The following is a 20,759-nucleotide window of genomic DNA, read 5'->3' as shown; positions in this document are numbered from 1 at the left end:
CAGGGGCGCATCACCGCAACTGAAGGTAACTATAGGTCAATGACCTACATTTCCTTCATTCGCCGGGGAATTACAAGCATGAGCACAGCTGCATTTGCAGGGCTCCTGCTTGTAAATTATTTTAACCCCTTCAGATGGATTACCTCGTGGGACGTGACGGGTCAGCAGAAGATATGTATATTGTGGGTTTCTTGTTTTGCCAAGCGAGGGTCTGCAAATGGATTGAGAGAGCAATAAAATATTAAAACAACCGCTGTGTTTATTTCATTAAAATACTTTTAAATCATGTGTGTGTGTGTTTTTAACCCTTTCAAACAATTGGATTAATAATGGATAGGTGTCATAATTGACGCCTCTCCATTATTAATCTGGCTTAATGTCACCTTACAATAGCAAGGTGGCATTAACCCTTCATTACCCCATATCCCACCGCTACAGGGAGTGGGAAGAGAGTGGCCAAGTGCCAGAATAGGCGCATCTTCCAGATGTGCCTTTTCTGGGGTGGCTGGGGGCAGATGTTTGTAGCCAGGGGGGGGCCAATAACCATGGACCCTCTCTAGGCTATTAATATCTGCCCTCAGTCACTGGCTTTACCACTCTGGCGGAGAAAATTGCGCGGGAGCCCACGCCAATTTTTTCCGCCATTTAACCCTTTATTTTAGCAGCTACAGCGCCCAAATTTTGCATACACACACTACTAACATTAGTAGTGTGGAATATGCAAAAAAATGGGGATATGAGATGGTTTACTGTATGTAAACCATGTCTCATATCCTGTCGGGTTGGGGAAGGAGAAATGAGAAGCCGGCAATTGAATTACCGGCTTTTCACAGATATCGCGCTGTAGTAAATATAAATACAGACTATATATATATATATATATGTGTCTCAATGACATATATATATATATATACACTCACTGGCCACTTTATTAGGTACACCTGTCCAACTTCTTGTTAACACTTAATTTCTAATCAGCCAATCACATGGCGGCAACTCAGTGCATTTAGGCATGTAGACATGGTCAAGACAATCTCCTGCAGTTCAAACCGAGCATCAGTATGGGGAAGAAAGGTGATTTGAGTGCCTTTGAACGTGGCATGGTTGTTGGTGCCAGAAGGGCTGGTCTGAGTATTTCAGAAACTGCTGATCTACTGGGATTTTCACGCACAACCATCTCTGGGGTTTACAGAGAATGGTCCGAAAAAAAAAAAAAATCCAGTGAGCGGCAGTTCTGTGGGCGGAAATACCTTGTTGATGCCAGAGGTCAGAGGAGAATGGGCAGACTGGTTCGAGCTGATAGAAAGGCAACAGTGACTCAAATCGCCACCCGTTACAACCAAGGTAGGCCTAAGAGCATCTCTGAATGCACAGTGCGTCGAACTTTGAGGCAGATGGGCTACAGCAGCAGAAGACCACACCGGGTACCACTCCTTTCAGCTAAGAACAGGAAACTGAGGCTACAATTTGTACAAGCTCATCGAAATTGGACAGTAGAAGATTGGAAAAACGTTGCTTGGTCTGATGAGTCTCGATTTCTGCTGCGACATTCGGATGGTAGGGTCAGAATTTGGCGTAAACAACATGAAAGCATGGATCCATCCTGCCTTGTATGGAGCATCTTTGGGATGTGCAGCCGACAAATCTGCGGCAACTGTGTGATGCCATCATGTCAATATGGACCAAAATCTCTGAGGAATGCTTCCAGCACCTTGTTGAATCTATGCCGCGAAGAATTGAGGCAGTTCTGAAGGCAAAAGGGGGTCCAACCCGTTACTAGCATGGTGTACCTAATAAAGTGGCCGGTGAGTGTATATATACTGTATATATGTTTTCCCGAACATTTGAGCACATAAATCCATTAGATATCGGTTTTGCAAGCCTGCGAGAAAATATATCAGTACGGATGCCATACGGATTACATACGGAGGATGCCATGCGCAAAATACGCTGACACACCCTGCCTACGGATCACTATTTTGGGCACATTTCTCCATATTACGGTCGTATTACGGCCGTAAAATACAGACCGTATTGTCTTACGCCGAGTGTGACGCCGGCCAAAGAGGGGCAAATCAAAAGAAAGAATTAGGCGCAACTGAAAACACCAAAAACGAGACAAATAATGAATAGTGTAAGAGCAGGCGCATGCAGCAGAGCTGTTTGTGTTTAGAGGAGACTGAGGACACATTTACTAATCCTGTTTAATCGACTGTGCAAACTCAGGGCCCGATTCATCACTTTTTCTTTGGTTTTACCTCACTTTTTTGTCTTGTATTCATTGACTTGTTTGCGCCAAATTCTACAAAATAGCGCACGCAGTTCATGAATTTTGTGCAAAATCAAAAACGCCCTTTATGTCTTTAAAGGGGTTGTCCACTTCTAGGACAACTGCTTCTTGATCTAAATGTATGGCCCCGATAAAATAATAAATCACCTCCCGTGCCGACGCCATTCAGCGGTGTCAGTACTCACGGTCCCAGGACTCTTTTGTGGTTATTGTGACACATAATCCCAGGGCCCAATCAGCGGTGGCATCAATGTCTCTGCCTTCGAACAAATTGAACATGAAGAGTAAGTCAAAGAGCAGCTGTAGCCCGGACTTCCTCTTCCTGTTCAATTCGTACAAAGGTGGAGACAGTGACGCCAGTGCTGATTGGGCGCCAGGGTTACGCATCACAACACCCGCACGAGAGCCCCAGGACCGCCAAAAGAAACGGAAGGTGAGTATAGACTTTTTAATTTTATCGGGGCCAAACATTTAAATCAAGGAAGGGTTGTCCTAGTCGTGGACAACCAATTTAACCTGTCTTTAAGATTTTTTTTAATGTAAAAAGGTCACATTATCTGCTAAAATTTTGGAAAAGTTTTTGCTAATGTTTCTGGTTTGCATAAAATCACTACTGGGGGACTGGATTACAATTTAAACACATTTTTTTCTTTTTTTTTAAAGTTGTAAATCATGAAAAAGTTGAAAATATCTGGACGATCTAGCAGTTCTCTGAATGCTGAGCTCTGTATAACCCCACCCACACCACTGATGACAGCTTTCTGTGTACACTGTTGACAATCAGAGGAGGGTGGCAGGGTTATGTACAGCTCCTGAATATGGAGGACTACATGGCATCAGGATTACTAGTCTTCTAGTTATAATCTCTTGCTGATAAATCAGTGATTTTTTTAAGTTTACAACAAACAGCTCAGTAAGTAACACATCACTGGAATCAGGGGTTCTGCCCCTACATCATGCTGCTTATAGATTAGGTGGCAAATACCTAGTTATAGAATCCATTCAATGAAACCAAACTAAAAAATAATTTTTATCCCAAACTACATGCATTTAAAGCACAACTCCTGTGTTTTATTTTTATTGCACCGCTGGAGTGGTGCTTTAAATGTAAATCTCCTGCCTCCTGTCTCATACTTTCCTTCCGGTGGTTTTTCGCCACCCCTTCTTTTGGTCTCCGTTTAAAAGTGACCTGCTCACAGCTCCCGTGTTTCAGGGATCGTCGCGAAGGTCACTTTACAATACAAGACTAGGTGCCTCATTCTGGCTCTCTCTGCATAGCGCTCTTGTGGCGTACTTTCTGACTTCCGAACAGTCAGAAGCTGCGCTATCTTGTGAGCACATTGTATTATGAAATATTGCATAAACTTATTATCTAAAATTGTGTGCACAATTTATTCATACATAAATATTTCTACTGTAAAGAAAGTTAATCGCCAGCTGCCTAATCTGATGACATTGTTGCATAGAGCAGAAAAAAAGAAAAATCTTGATAAATGTAACCTCGGTGTGCAAGAATGTTTCTGTATTGGTTTTTATGCTATCTAGTGGAGTGAAATTGGGGATTCATTTTAGAACTTTTAAAATGTATCAATTGATAAATCACAAAAAACAGACATCCCAATAAAAAGATAATAGATAATAGAAAGAAAATGGTGGAACAGGATGACCAAAAAAGTGAACTAACCAATAATAAGTGTGATAGAAAAAAGAACTACAAAACACTCCATAAAAATCATTAATAAATTGTTCCCCTAGTTTACACCACCCTTTACTTTACTTTTCCACCACATTTTAAACAAAAAAATATTGGATCTCTCTTTTAGTAAATGTTGTGTTTTACAATCTTTTTGATGGTACCTCCTTTTCTAGAATTGTTCTATAAGTATTTAGTGAGGTGCAAAGTGTCTAAAAGCCTAAATAAATGTGACACATGGCATGTTCCCCAGGATTCTGCCCCAATTTAAGTCAGACTTATGGTGCTTCTTAGTAGCTCTTCCCCTGTGCTCTGACATTTTCTAATGAAAGTCTGGTAATTCATATAAACAAAACCCACTGGTTGATTTCAATGCATATTGTCCATAGATTATACTATATATTATTTAAAGTTACTTAAATAGCGCTAACATGTTCTGCAACGCTGCACAACAATTGTAACTGTTAACATCAGTACCAGAATGGAATCCAAACCACAGGAGTGGACGACAGACATGTATAGACAACCATTATATATTACGTGGAGTGGTGTGTCCTTTGTGCCATCACGGATTGTATCATGCTTTGTGTTCCACAGCTCCATAGGTCACATTCAGTGTCGGACTGGGCTGACAAGGGCCCACCAATAACATTGACTTTGGGGGGCTCACTTTTCACCTGCATGCAAATATTACACTACCTTCGTTCACAAATTTACCTATATCTCTGTATAATAATAAACTGGGTAGCGTGGTTAATGAATGATTAGATGCTGCTTTTTTTCTGTACAGAGTGAATCAAGTGAAAAATGCCAAGTACTGCCCATTCAATGGGATTGGGGGCCCAGATCTACACGGGGCCCACCAGGGGGATTCCCCTGTTACCCTGTGGGCCAGTCCGAGCCTGTTTGTTACACGTGGAGGAAAGACAATTATGGCAGCTAAATAGGAAAGGGTTCTTTACAGTAAGAGCAATCAGACTGGAATGCTGACCACAAGAGCTAGTAATGGCAGTTACTATAACAACATTTAAAAAAGGTCTGGATGCTTTTTTAACAAAACATGACGTGAGTTATAAATAATCTAGCAATATAAAATATATAACTTTGAAGATAGGTTGAACTTGATGGTCCTAGGTCTTTATTCAACCTATGTAATTATGTGAACTGTACATTAGGAAAATGCTTGCAATGTAATTCCCTATAATACTATTTTACAAGTAATTTCCCCTTATTTTTTCTGTGTAAAGTGCTAGCTATAAATCCAATCTCTGGATTTAAAAAGTGCAAAACCTTGAAACACTTGCACGTTTAATCTGTATTTCTTATGGTGCCTAAGGGAAGCCATAATGATAGGCGCCTGCTTGGTAACAAGTGCAGTTATTTGCCTCTATAATGAAGTGAATTACCAATTATGAAAGGGTTAATACTTGGGTCCTGCATCGGTAATAGCCCCTGCAATAACCATGACAACTGTTATGAGGTCATAAACAAGTGTGATAAAGAAGATTCCAAAATAGAAGGCCGCGATGCCACGATCAGTGCCATTACTGATGCGTCTGAGGATGTTGAGCTTGACCACCCCGTGTAATGTGCCGACCTTGGTGAAATTTGGAGGTTCTAGCAGGGAAAGGGTTTGTCTGCTTTAGACACCCCCAGGGCATGGGAAGGTAACCAAGGGGGGTCCCCAGCACAGGATCCCTTTCTGTTACCCTCTACAAAGAGCTGCTCTCGTTTGGGAGTTCATGGAAGCACCTATGACTTTAATGGGTGATAAATTGGGATGGGAGAAGGGGGGAGGGGGTATTTCTCCCATTAGGGGTTATCCATTATGAACAATCCCTGCAACCAAAAGTCTAAATTTATGAGAGGTGGACCTGGATCTGTAAGGAAGAAATGGTTCATCCATCTGAGCAATCAGACCAACTAAATTGGGTCTAACAACCAATGTGGTGACCGATATCACAGTCAGATCTCTCCCAACTCCAGTTTATCACATTTATAGTCTATATTTGTTAGGTCGTTCTCTAAATCTGGTAAAAAGTACAAATGTTAAAACTTGTTACATCTGTTATATATTGCCACTAGCTCTCTAAGCCCAAGGGAAGGGTGATCCTCCAGCCATGGTTTCCTAGAGGTTTCCACCACAGGGGTTTTTTCCTCTCCTGAGTGCTGGAGGGTGACATTTCGTGAGTCGGGGGTTGTGCCATTTTTGGTGTCATGAGAATGTAAATAAAATTGAGAACGTTTGACACCTAATTACAATGTTTAGTGTATTCATTTTGTGTGCGCCTGTGTGATTCATTTTGTTTGGGAGTCGGGGTCCATCACATGTCACTGTGTCAGAGGGCCAGATATCTGCCGGCCACAGTTTTGCCCCAGGTGTTGCTCCTGCTCTGCTGAATATCATGGAGCAGAGAAGACAAGCAAGTGTGCACTCATCATTTAATAAGGACTTATATTACTGCAGGATTACAAGCAGCTTTCTCACCTCATTCACACAGTGAGTATTTTGGCCAGTATTTTACATCAGTATTTGTCAGCTAAAAAAAAGACAGGAGAAAACACTGAGAAAAATAATAACTGAGTCACTTTCACCTCTTCTGTGTTTTGGATCCACTCCTGTAGTCTGTTAATAAATACTGATGCAAAATATCACCATGTAAAAGTGCTGTAAATCCTTACTGACTTCATCATTACATCGATGACAGCGCTGCAGTCAGTAACTTAGCTTAGTGACTCTGCTTGAGTTGACATCATAAGCTGCTGAGCTCACTTATCTGCAGCGCTGTCGATGTGAAGTCAGCGCTGCAGACAATAACAGATACCATGTGTCAAGCCTGCCGTACCTCCCCCTGGCTCTCGACATACTTACCTGTCCCGGCATGCTTCTGCCACTGCTGCAGCTTCTGCTGAGTCTTCCTCTGGCTCCCAATGTGCTTGTCCGACCCTGCGCGCTCCCGGTGTGTTCGCGCGCCACCTGACCTCCTCACTTTCTGTCTCCTCGCTGGCTTCTGATTCTCGGTGGCGGCGCGTGCGCACTCCACTTTCCGGCTCCAGCGGCGCACGCGCACTCCCACAGGCTGGTCCTGTTCCTCCTTTTCATGATCCTGGAGGTTTCCTGACCCGGAAGTTCTGCGGTACTCTTCCTTTATCAAGTAGCCTCTCCCCCTGTTCTTTGTCTGATTGTCTATTGTGCTTCACGCTAGATTCAGGTCCCTTGCTTCCTTGAGCTTTCCTGTTTTTCTGCCAGTCAGTTCAGTATTTTGTACTGTCTCTTATCTTGTGCTCCCCTGCCTTGTTACCTCTCAGAGTGCTCTCTTTGTGCCTTCCGTCCGTCCCTATCCTCTCCTTATCTGCCCCGTTTTCCAGTCTCTCCTGAGTGTCCTCCATCCGTCTTCCTCTGTCTGGTCCATATCAGTCCCTCCTGTTATCTCCTGCCTCCGCTTCCTGTTTTCCTCGCTTGCCTCTCGTGCTTCTCCTACGTCCTGTCCCCGGGTATCAGCGTCCGCGGCAATAGTCTCCTTTGGGCCTGCCCCTAACGCTCCTGAATAGGGGGTGGTTTACCAGGCCAGCTCACCCTTGGGAGGTTCCTTGTCGCGGTCCACCGGGTTCACCTTAGGAGTTCCACAAACCCTACACCATGGGTGGCACCAGAGATTCAGCTCTGGAGCAGGGGAGCTTGTGTAAAGAACAGGGGAACAGAGATTTCACTTTCTGAATACCCTTTATAAAAAACGACATATTTCGAACCAGGATTAAGAACGTAGTTGAAATGTATTGGTTCTTATAGAAAGTGTTCACTTCAACCTTTTGCAAAGTTTGTATATTTTTTCTCTTTTTTAATGGATTAAATTAAAAAATTATATTCTGAAAGCTGGATCCTTTACCGTTCTTGGACTTGTTTACTTTTTTTAATACTAGAAAAATTGAGGTGTGTTGAATTTTTTAAATCTTGCGAATTATATGTGTTTTATTTGTGGGATTTCCCCATACACTTTAATGAGATGCCGAATATTCGCGTATAAAAAATTCATATGGGTTATTACATTTCAGCAGCAAAAAATTGGATGTAATCCACATGCACACATAACATTATCAATAAAGCATTATCAAAGCTCTCAGCAAACAGGAAATTTAGAAAACAAATTAATTTTAATTAAAAAGTTATATTCAAAACGAAGCAAGAGCAAAAGTGAAACAATGCAATAAAAACATGTAAAAACACTCAAAAGGTAACGAAGAAACACAAATAACCTAGTCTGGCAAGAGATGAGAGACAAGTCTGCTGCCAATGGGATAGAATTTGTGGTCTAAATTATGAGATTGTCCAGCTAAGAAAAAAGTGCACAAAAAAACTCAAAACAAAACATTTTGATATGGTATCTTGAAGAATACTAAGGAATATAGGGGTGTCCTTTGCCTGTGATCCTCAAGGTCAGTGTGGTTACAGAGAACATGTCTTGCTCTTGCCTCCAGATGGCTGTTATACCGTGCAGTAACCAACAATCCACGGATATGAATAAGCGCTGTATTGTGAGCAGCAGCCAGGGCCGTAGTCATGGCTCATATAAGTGTCTGCTTTAGCGTGTCCTGAACACCCGCATCACATATATACAGTCCCACTGTCTCACTTGCCTGGTTCTCAGAGGCCTCCCTTAGATGCAGGGACACTTCTTCACATAAAGAGACAAAGTCCAATTCCAACTTAAAACGTAGAACTTTGCTTGTTTCCAATCGCAACATGTCCACATCAGTTACAGGATCAACACAGAGTTCTGCACAGTTCACATTCTTCTCTTTCCCGGTGCTCTTCCCTATGTCCTTTAGGTTGTACCTGGTTTGTCCCGTCTCGACCAGTACTGCAGCATCCTCCCTGTTCAGCTTTGATACGCTCAGGTTTTCCCTTGTCCGTTTTACACCAGACATAAGGGCATCTGCCCAAGTAGAAAGCTGCCACATTTTGGAGTGACCTGCGTTTCTGTTCTGTGGTGACTTCTGCTATCACCTTTACTCTCACTTCTGCTGTTTCTGCTGCTCTCACTTCTGCTGTCCTGCTGCTCTCACTTCTGCTGTCCTGCTGCTCTCACTTCTGCTGTCCTGGACGACTGGGCTTCGCACTTATTGTTACGTGGCCCACTGCTTAGCTGGGGGCCCCCAGGCCCAGCTGACCTGCCTGGGCTCCCTAGCCTAACTGGTCCAAAACCAGGAAATCCTGCCAATCTTACCCACAGTTCCCCCTCCTAAGTTATCTGTTACTGTTCCTAAGTTCCTATCTCTAATCTCAGTGTGCTATAATGCCCCCCTCTAGTGGCTAACCCAGACTTAGAGCTGCTTAAAATGTACAGAAACTTTTGACCAAAATTTAGAAAATGTAAGGGAAGCAACAGTTTAATAAAGAGACACAAGTCTCTGTTGTGATCCGCTTTTTGGCTCCCCTGGTGGTGGCTGGTGGTACTGGAGACTTGTGTGTGCTTTTCTGCCTCAGCTCACCTGCTTCCATCAGTTTTGGGAGTTCCCTATTTAGCCTTGCTCTCCAGTCACTTCCTTGCCGGTCATCATTGTAACCTGAGTCATTCAGTTGCATGTTCCTGCTACTAGTCTGCTGATCAGCTAAGTGGACTCTTGTCCTTATTGTTTTGTTTTTCTTGTCCAGTTTACAGTTTTGTCATTTCCTGTTACTGGAAGCTCTTGTGGACTGAAATTGCCACTCCTGTGTCATGAGTTGACACAGGAGTCTTAAAGTAATTTCAGGATGGGTTTTTGAAAGGGTTTTTCAGCTGACCGTGAAGTCCTCTTTTGTATCCTTCCTCTATCTAGTAAGTGGACCTCGCTTTGCTAAATCTACCTTCATACTGTGTATGTCTTTTCCTCTGAACTCACCGTTAATATACGTGGGGGCTACTATCATCTTTGGGGAATTTCTCTAGAGGTAAGCCAGGTCTGTTCCTTCCTCTTCCAGGCGTAATTAGTTCTCCGGCTGGCGCATGGCATCTAGGCAGCCGTAGGAATGCTTCCTGGCTACTGTTAGTTGTGTGGTAGATTTAGGTCACGGTCAGCTTGAGTTTCCATCACCCGAGAGCTAGTCTGTTATTTTTGTGTTTCTGATGTTCCCATGCCATTGGGGAATCATGACAAGTCTCCTTTAGGAGCCTCTAAAAGCCAGCAATGGTCTTTGTCCAGCACCGGACAATGTAAAGTGCTAACCAATATACTGTATATGCCCTATCTAACAATTTGTGAACAGACATATATGCTGACAAGGGACAACTGAACGCTGGCTGGACGTGGTTGCTGACTGTTGTGTCTGTGCAACTGCAGGCTGTGGGCAAGAGGCATCAGCGCCTCCTTCCTGGACAGCAAATTGGGAAGGGTGTAACACAGAGCAATGAATTACTCCATGCATTTAAATCAGGAACATAAAGCACCCATCCGGAGTTACTTCATTGATGCAAGAAATGCAATTTGTAAAACAGTAACAGACCTACATAGTATCCTGATGGCACCGAAAAATGCTACGTTGACAGCACGGAATTTCATTTATTCAGGAAACTTTGTTGAAAGTTTATTTCCTCTTAATACAGTATATTGCAATCATCATATTGTATATCACTGTGTACTTAACAATTGCTCATTTTGCTTTTCTACCCAGCTAATTCTTCTCTTTTCCATTAGCTCTATATCATTTGATGTAGAATTGTAGTTCTAATGATGACTCATGCAGGGAAGAGAGGCTTCCTGTTTCTACATAGAGCTTAGAAGGATTCAGCTAGTCTGTTTTTACTCACTTGATGTAATAGTCCTAATAGAAAAGAAATAATTAACTGGGAAGAAGGGAAAAATGAAAGGCAGAAGAGAAAAATGAGCAATTGTAAGTACGCAGTGCCGTATTATATGATGATTGCAATATATTAAGAGGAATGTGTTTTAAAATTTAGTTTCCTTCAGTTGACACATTTTGTGATGCCGCCAGATATTATAGCATTTCTTCCAGAGTTTATTTAGGTGTCTGGTTCATGTAGGAATCTGGGATCATAAGATGTGTTTCTCTTCAAGAACTGCAATGAGAAATCATATCTATCCCCTTATATGGATACATTTTGGTCAATGATTTTTAAACGATTTTTGTCATTTTTTTGGTCATGATGTACATTTTTACCATAAGTGTGTTTTTTGTTTGAAAGGATTGAAAAAGATCAACATTTTCCAACTTCTACCTATTTGACAGTGAAAAGTGGACAGCATTATGATGCCACACGGATAGCATCAATTTATCTATAAAAAAGCTGGACATGTGAGCATGCCCATAGACTATAATGAGTACATGTTTATAATTGACTAGATGGTGGCCCGATTCTGACGCATCGGGTATTCTAGAATATGTATGTAGTTTATTTATGAAGATTTCAGAATAATGCAATAAATGCACAGGATTTGGCCAGCCGGGCGCAACCAATTAGCGAAGCGTGGTTCAAATCCCGCGCCAATTCGAGGGCGGACTGTGTTTGTCGCTGATTGTTCGTGGCCGGGCGCGACCAATCAGTGAAGCCACGGTCGGCTCCAGGTTTTTGAGGGCCCCCGGCGAAAGAGTCTCAGCCCATGTAGCATATAACACAGCCCACGTAGTATATAGCACAGCCACGTAGTATATAGCACAGCTACATAGTATATAACACAGCCATGTAGTATATAGCACAGCCCCATAATATATAGCACAGCCATGTAGTATATTGCACAGCCGCATAGTATATTGCACATCCACGTAGTATATAGCACAGCCATGTAGTATATAGCACAGCCCATGCAGTATATAACACAGCCCACATAGTATATAGCACAGCCCACATAGTATATAACACAGCCAAGTAGTATATAGCACAGCCCATGCAGTATATAACACAGCCCACATAGTATATAGCACAGCCCACATAGTATATAACACAGCCAAGTAGTATATAGCACAGCCACATAGTATATAGCACTGCCCACGCAGTATATAACACAGCCCACACAGTATATAACACAGCCCAAGCAGTATATAACACAGCCCACGTAGTATATAGCACAGCCACGTAGTATATAGCACAGCTACATAGTATATAACACAGCCATGTAGTATATAGCACAGCCCCATAATATATAGCACAGCCATGTAGTATATTGCACAGCCGCATAGTATATTGCACAGACACGTAGTATATAGCACAGCCACATAGTATATAGCACAGCCCACGTAGTATATTGCACAGCCACATAGTATATTGCACATCCACGTAGTATATAGCACAGCCACGTAGTATATAGCACAGCCCATGCAGTATATAACACAGCCCACATAGTATATAGCACAGCCCACATAGTATATAACACAGCCAAGTAGTATATAGCACAGCCACATAGTATATAGCACTGCCCACGCAGTATATAACACAGCCCACACAGTATATAACACAGCCCAAGCAGTATATAACACAGGCCACGTAGTATATAACACAGCCCACGTAGTATATAGCAATGTGGGCACCATATCCCTGTTAAAAAAGAATTAAAATAAAAAATAGTTATATACTCACCTTCCGGCGGCCCCCGTATCCAGCCCAGGCCTTTAGCGATGCACCTCGCGACTCTCCGTTCCCAGTAATGCCTTGCGGCAATAACACGTGATGATGTAGTGGGAGCGGGAAAGGCTTCCGTGGACGCCGGAAGGTGAGAATATAATGATTTTTTTATTATTATTATTATTATTATTATTATTATTATTATTATGACTGGAGGGGAGTATGGAGGGGGCACTGACTGGAGGGGAGTAGGGAGGGGCCAATTCGTGGCCGGACTGTGCCTGTCGCTGATTGGTCGCGCCCAGCCGGCCGCGACCAATCAGCGAAGCGGGATTTCCGTGACAGACAAACAGACAGGCAGACAAACAGACGGAAGTGGACCTTAGACGATTATATCGATAGATTATATATACATCTCTGTATTTCATGCATGTACTAATATATATTTATTGCTGTTATTATTCACTTATATACGGTTTATTTTGCAGTGTATAGGTTTTTTATTTATTTATATATACTGTTTGCAGTATTATCCACATTTTTAGTGTGGCAATTAGAAGATTTGGTTGTACGTATGGGGATATATTGTAACTAAGCACGTTTTCATTTTATTTTTTATTTTTCATTATTTATTTTGCTTATATATAGTGATACACTTAGTCTTTCTTTTTTGATCCTCGCGTTATGGATGGCAACCTCTAATTTTGGGATTGACTTTAGGGAGTTTTGTTTTTCACTTACATGATCACAGGTGCCTTGTGAGCAAGTCTCCGGTTTACTGCCATCCGAAGCATTGCCAGTGGCTCCGGGTGATGACGTATGCGGTTCAGTGACGTCAACACGACAGACACTGTGACCCGCAGCATTGTTTCACCTTGCCAGAAGTGATGCAATTTCCGGCGAGTATTCCGGATACATGTGCCGATATGGAGGACAACTGGAATAGGGATATATAAATGCCAGCCTGACACACATGACACTACCGCACCTTGAAAAAGCTTACGTGAAATGCGCGTCGGTGGCGGAGTGGGCGTGTCCTGTCTGAACGGCAGCATGGGTAAGCACCTTTAGGAGATGGAGTAGCATAGGGTTTATGGATTATACTTGCACTAAAATGATGACTTGTTTAAAATATATATCCATCCCCTCTATTTCCATGATTGATTGACAAGCACTAGCACTTTTATTATGCTCATGCCCTTTATAGCCAGGACACAGTAGCCATCATCTACCTGATCCTTTTACTTTTTGTGTCTCTTGGAATAATTTTGTACATTGTGTTGACTTTTTGAAGTAATGCCTTTGTACTATGTATTTAATTAAACTTATACCTTTTTACGTATTTGTGGACTTAGTACTCTGATTAATTTTGGTTATCACCAGTGACGTTATACACAGGAGCTCTGTATATAGTGTACAAGTAATACAGTGATCACAGTAACATTATACACAGGAAGTCTGTATGTAGTGTCAAGTGTATGGGTAATGCAATGATCACTAGTGACATTATACACAGGAGCTCTGTATATACTCTCAGTGTACAGGTAATACAGTGAACACCAGTGACATTATACACAGGAGCTCTGCATATAGTATACAGGTAATACAGTGATCTCTCTAGTTGAAAATGTTCACCTTTGCTTTGCTTCTTCATCCAGTGCAGACCGCGATCACTTCTTCCAGCCATCACTCGTCTCTGCAGAATATAACACACAGAGGACTTTCCCCAATTTTTCCCAACTTCTAAACTGCGCCAGCTGATGAAAAAAAGCAACGTTGTCATCTTACACTGTAACAGGATCCCCCTACTGAAAACAGAATTATATAAAATACATCACAGCAGTAATAATATCCATTAATTAACACCTACAGTAATAATGTCCCACATCCTGCCCCAGGTGTCTCCCATCCTGCCCCATGTGTATGTGTCATCATCCTACCCCAGGTGTCATCACCCTACCCCAGGTGTCATTATCCTGAGCTATGCGTCCTCATCCTGCCACAGGTGTCATCATCCTTTCCCAGGTGTCTTCCATCCTGCCCCTAGTGTCATCATCTTACCCCAAGTGTCATCATCTTGCCCCATGTGTTATCATCCTGCCCCATGTGTCATCATCCTGCCCCACATGATCTCCCATCCTGCCCCAGGTGTCATCATCCTGAGCTATGTGTCCTCATCCTGCCACAGGTGTCACCATCCTTTCCCAGGTGACTCCCATCCTGCCCCTAGTGCCTCCCTGCCTGCCCCATGTGTCATCATCTTGCCCCATGTGTCATCATCTTTTCCCAGGTGTCATCATCCTGCCCCAGGTGTCTCCCATCCTGCCTCATATGATCTCCCATCCTGCCCCAGGTGTCTCCCATCCTGCCTCATATGATCTCCCATCCTGCCCCAGGTGTCTCCCTTCCTGCCTGATATGATCTCCCATCCTGCTCCAAGTGTCTCCCATCCTGCCATCTTATTACGGCTTTTAGTACAATAAAGTAAAAAAAAAAGTTTCTCCTTACCTGACCATGGTCTCCTCATCCATTTCAGGCACGGATGCCCTGGTGCAGTGACGTCATATGCCGGCGACATGTGCGCAGATGAGCCCTGCTCTGCCCCTGCCCTTGCACCAAAGTTCCCAAATGTATTCCGTTTGAAAGGCGCTAATACATTTGAATATAGGCAGATGAGAAACGGCATCTCCGGCTGTCTGTATGTTGTGAAGGCATCTCTAAGATGCCTGTCCAGTTAGAGTAAATCCCATTTGTTTAAAGCCTCTTCTGATTGTTTCCATCTCCAGAGTAAAAGTCTTTTATTAGAGAAGCGCTCTGCAATGGCTGACATAAGGGACTCTGTAGGGGAACTGACTCCCTGCACCTCCATACAGGATCCATGCAGAAAGTGTAGGCACTAACCTTCTTCCGATTCTCTATAGCCTTAGTCTAGTTTACCCTGAGGATTAACATTTTAATTCCAGTCATTTGGAGCCTTTTTTTCCTGGGGGATAGGATGATATTACAATGACCAGGCTGGGAGAATATTTAGTCAGGGACAGAAAATATTACTGCAGAATAAAAGTCGGCAGTAAAGGGATTGTTGTAGTTTAGTAATTGTAGATGTATTTTATAACATTCATTTTTAAAATCCTTTTAATGTTTCAGACACTATTTACTGAGCAATTATCTTATGCATTTGTAAACCAATCTGTAGGGAAAAAAAATGCATGTTTTTATGTATATGAAACATAACAAGTTCTGAGAGTGGGGCACTAAAAGTTCTCCTGTTACAGAATGGAAGCTTTATTATATTGTCATATAAAAGTAACCGGTGTTTGGAGAGAAAGTCACAGGCGCCATTGATATTTATGGAAAACTTTAACCCCTTTCCGGCATTGAGCGTAATAGTATGTCGATGTCGGACACCCTCTCTTTTATGTGGGCTCCGGCGGTGAGCCGTCATCTTTCCCTGCACATGTCAGCTGTTTTGAACAGCTGACATGTGCCCGGAACAACCGTGGGTGGAATCACAGTCAACCTGCGGCTATTAACCCATTAAATGCCACTGTCAAACGCTGACAGCGGCATTTAACATGCGCTTCCAGCAATCTGGCCAGAAATCCGCCCATCGGTGACCCCGTCACATGATCGCGAGTCACCGATGGGTTGGTATGACAACCAGAGGTCTCCTGGAGACCTCTATAGTTGTCACTGTCGTCTTGCTGTGAGCACCGCCCAGTGGTCGGCGCTCATAGCAAGTGAGTAATTCAGCTACATACAGTAGAACTGATCATCACCTGTATCTAGCAGAGCCAATCAGGTTATGGCAGCTTCTAGTCTCCTATGAAGACTATTGAAGCATGCCAAAAGTTAAAAAAAAAAATGTTTTTAAAAATATAAAAAAATAAAATAAATATAAAAGTTCAAATCACCCCTCTTTTGCCCCATTCAAAATAAAACAATAAAAAAAATCAAACATATACATATTTGGTATCGCCGCGTTCAGAATCGCCCGATCTATCAATATTAAAAATATTAACCTGATCGCTAAACGGTGTATCGAGAAAAAAAGTCAAAATGCTAGAATTACGTTTTTTTGGTCACCACGACATTGCATTAAAATGCAATAACGGGCGATCAAAAGATCGTATCTGCACCAAAATGGTATCAATAAAAATGTCAGCTCGGCCCGCAAAATATGGAGAAGCTATGGGTATTGGAAAATGGCGCAATTTCTTTAACTAAGTTTGGCATTGTTTTCACCACTTAGACAACAAAGAACCTAGACATGTTTGGTGTCTGTGAATTCATAATGACTTGGAGAATCACAATGGCAGGTCAGTTTTAGCATTTAGTGAACCTAGTAAAAAAGCAAAAAAAAACAACTGTGGGATTGCACTTTTTTTGCAATTTCACCGCACTTACAATTTTTTTCCCGTTTTCTAGTACACGACATGGTAAAACCAATGGTGTTGTTCAAAAGTACAACTTGTCCCGCAAAAAAACAAGCCCTCACATGACCATTTTGACCAAAAAATAAAAAAGTTATGGCTCTGGGAAGAAGGGGAGCAAAAAATGAAATGCAAAACCAAAAATACCTCTGGTTGTTAAGGGGTTAATACATACCGTTCAATTTTTTCTATAATGAGAAGTGTTGCAATTTTGTATTAGATTTAGTGTATAATCTTCACCACCATTTTTATGTTTTCTGCTTGTTGGCAGTTAAAGGTAATTTGTTGGCAAGAAACCCTCCGCCTGCAAATTGAATATACCGGCATACAGGTCTTTGCAAGCTAAAACTGCTGACACCTATCGGTTTCTGCATTTGCAAAAAAAAAATACTGTTTTAATTCACATGCAAATGAGGCATTAAATGCCCTGCGAATGACAGGGCACTTCCCAAGCCACTGCCTCCCGATGTTGTTTCCTCGCCCAGCACCAGCCTCTTTAGCTTGATTGATAGAGAAGACAAATCTAACAATGAACTATCAATCAAGCTAAATAGACTGGTGACAGGTGGGCAAACAAGCTTGGAAGGCAAAGGATAAGGAAGTGCTCTGTCACGCCCAGAGCACTTAACGTCTCAGTTGAATGCAAATTAAAATGTTGTTTCCTCAAGAATGCAGCAACAAATACAAGATGTAAAAGGTATCAATGGATTTAGCTTTCTAAAACCTGCATGCTCATACAGAATATATACAGTTTGGGGTGTTATCTTAATGTCAGATTTAAAGAAAACATTTAGAATCTATAAAACTGACAATATACATTGAGTAGCTGACAGTTAAATGTCAGCTATCTCTCTCAGCTCCATCATACACAGAGAAGCCCGGCTAAGCCTAGCATTCCTATTTTATTTACAGGAATGATCTTACTTCCCTGCTGAACAAAATTATTGGGCCATTAAAGGGAACCTGTCACCTGAATTTGGCGGGACAGGTTTGCGGTCATATGGGCGGGGTTTTCGGGTGTTTGATTCACCCTTTCCTTACCCGCTGGCTGCATGCTGGCCGCAATATTTGATTGATGTTCATGCTGTGTCCTCTGTAGTACACACCTGCGCAAGGCAATCTTGCCTTGCGCACGCGCAGTATGCTTTGCCCAACTGCGGAACACAGCGAAATACTTCCGGGACATAGTGCGCCGGCGCATGCGCACTAATGCTTTTCGGCTTTGCCCGCAGTTGGGCAAAGCATACTGCGTGTGCGCAAGGCAAGATTGCCTTGCGCAGGCGTGTACTACGGAGGACACAGCATGAACATCAATCAAATATTGCGGCCAGCATGCAGCCTGCGGGTAAAGAAAGGGTGAATCAAACACCCGAAAACCCCGCCCATATGACCGCAAACCTGTCCCGCCAAATTCAGGTGACAGGTTCCCTTTAAATTCCAAATTCCTGATGTTTATGTCCCCCGTGTAATAATCTTTTGAGGGACTGGCAGGAGACCACCATTCACATTAGCTGCTCTGAAAATCCTGTTGAAAGCCATAGGTTTGGACAACTTTCATGTGTATATGTGGGCGTTAAAGGGGCTGTTGGGTTAAAGATATTGATGGACTAAATCTTTGGCAGTCCCCCGCTCTGCACCCTCATCCATCAGCTGCTAGTTGTTCTGTCAGCTGCCAGTTTCTGCAGAAGTCCCTATTCAAGAGCAACTGTAAAACACTCCTGTTTTTTTCTGCACCAAAAAATGCAACATGTGAACAAGCCCTAAATCTTCCACATTAACTCCAGCTGTAAATGAACATTAAGCAGCCTCTGATCTGTGCGCTGGAGATTATTAAGTCTATCGTCTACTCCCCTGTCCATCATGTTCATTGCCATGGATCATTTCTAAATGTGGATTAGTTTGCAAAGGGATTTCTTAGTTAAGCTGTGAGACCTGTAGTAATAAATACATCCTCACTCGTTTCTTCCACCTGGGTGGTAGAATGATTAGCTGATATTAATAACTGATATTACGCTGCCACACTCGGCCCTACACTCAGCATCCCAGAAGATAAATCGCACCTTAATAAGCTTCATTATTTTGTTGCATTCCATGTTATGATTTTATCTGCGCTCACCCCTGGGACGAGAATCCTGACTGATGAAAATAATTTCATTACTAACAGAAAAATATACAGGCAGACTAGGCCCCATCACACCTGCATGTGGGTCATTCCACCGAAATACACAGTAAGACCAGGTGCTCATGTTAAGTATTTGGTCAGTTTTTTACCTCAGTATTTGTAAGCCAAATCCAGTAGTGGGTGATAAATACAGAAGTGGTGACGTGTATCTATTATACTTTTCCTCTGATTGTTCCTCTCCTGGTTTTGACTTACAGATGAAGTAAAAAACTCTCCAAATACTAATAGTGTGACCGTGACCTAAGAGTATGGTCTTGTGCTCCGTTCTCCCCTCAACAAGTTACATCTGCTTTTGTGCATGCACCAGTATAACAAGAAACGGGGCCGGTTTCATTTAGTGAAATCTTGCCGTCATCCAATGACATTGCCATTTCTGAATATGCAGTTTTATTTGACAGAGAAAGTACAGTAAATAGGCATCGACCCACTACCACCTGTTATCCTATACGCTGAGTTTTATGCAGGATTTTCCCCATTGAACCACATTAGATGCAGGATAAAAACACACTCAAAAACGCAATGAAAAAACTCAAGTAAACAAACTTAGCTAATAAGTGCAGAAATGGTGTTGAAAAACATCAACGTCAAACACTCATTGTGGAAACGTAGCCTAAAGCATAGATCGCTGTACGCTTCTTAAAGTGAACCTGTCAGCTTGTACATGCAGCCCAATTCACGGGCAGCAGGTATCAGGCGCTGGCTGTATGATCTTAGTATTTTTTTTACCGATGGCTTTTAAAAAAAAAAAAACTTAAAAGCCAACGGTAGACTAGTCAGACAGGTGGGTGTCCATCGGCTTCTCTACTCCCACTGCCCTGGATTGATACATCTCTGCCTACGTTTGCATATAGGGAGAGACCTGTCACTCCAGGGCAGCGCGCAGGGAGAAGCCGCGTGTGGAGTCACATATACCTGACTGATATCATACAGCCAGTGTGTGATCCATGCTGCTCAATCAAGGGCCGTTTGTATTAGGCTGCCGTCACACTAGCGACTTTTACGGACGTAAGAGCGCATAAAATACGTCCGTAAAATACGCCTAACAAACGGCCCAATTATTCCCAATGGGTAAGGTCCTATCAGCCGTATATAACGCATCCGTAATATACGCCTTTCTACGGCCGTACAAAATCGCAGCATGCTGCGTTTGTCAGCGTATTGCGCAAAAAATACGCCAATGAAAGTCTATGGGGGCGAGAAAAATACGGATTCCACACGGACCAGCAGTGTGACTTGCGAGAAATACGCAGCGGTGTTAGTGAAAAGCCGGTAATTCAATTGCCGGCTTTTCATTTCTCCTTCCCCAACCCGACAGGATATGAGACATGGTTTACATACAGTAAACCATCTCATATCCCCTTTTTTTTGCATATTCCACACTACTAATGTTAGTAGTGTGTATGTGCAAAATTTGGGCGCTGTAGCTTGTAAAATAAAGGGTTAAATCGCGGAAAAAAATTTCTCCGCCAGAGTGGTAAAGCCAGTGACTGAGTGCAGATATTAATAGCCTAGAGAGGGTCCATGGTTATTGGCCCCCCCCGGCTACAAACATCTGCCCCCAGCCACCCCAGAAAAGGCACATCTGGAAGATGCGCCTATTCTGGCA

General features: G+C 42.7%; 1 protein-coding gene across 1 annotated transcript in view; it reads right to left on the bottom strand.

Annotated features, from left to right (window-relative positions):
• The window catches only part of ZFP64 (ZFP64 zinc finger protein), a 61,247-nt gene that overhangs the window by 27,755 nt on the left and 12,733 nt on the right, over positions 1–20,759 (bottom strand). Inside the window, exon 2 of the mRNA XM_077253209.1 lies at positions 14,174–14,234. Within this exon, the coding sequence (XP_077109324.1) occupies positions 14,174–14,234 (61 nt within the window). The remainder of the gene's footprint in view (positions 1–14,173; positions 14,235–20,759) is intronic.

The sequence above is a fragment of the Ranitomeya variabilis genome, chromosome 4 (assembly GCF_051348905.1).
Source record: "Ranitomeya variabilis isolate aRanVar5 chromosome 4, aRanVar5.hap1, whole genome shotgun sequence".
Classification (NCBI taxonomy): Eukaryota; Metazoa; Chordata; class Amphibia; order Anura; family Dendrobatidae; genus Ranitomeya; species Ranitomeya variabilis.
The sequence above is the reverse complement of the archived record's forward strand: the minus strand, read 5'-3'. Positions and strand labels throughout refer to the sequence as shown.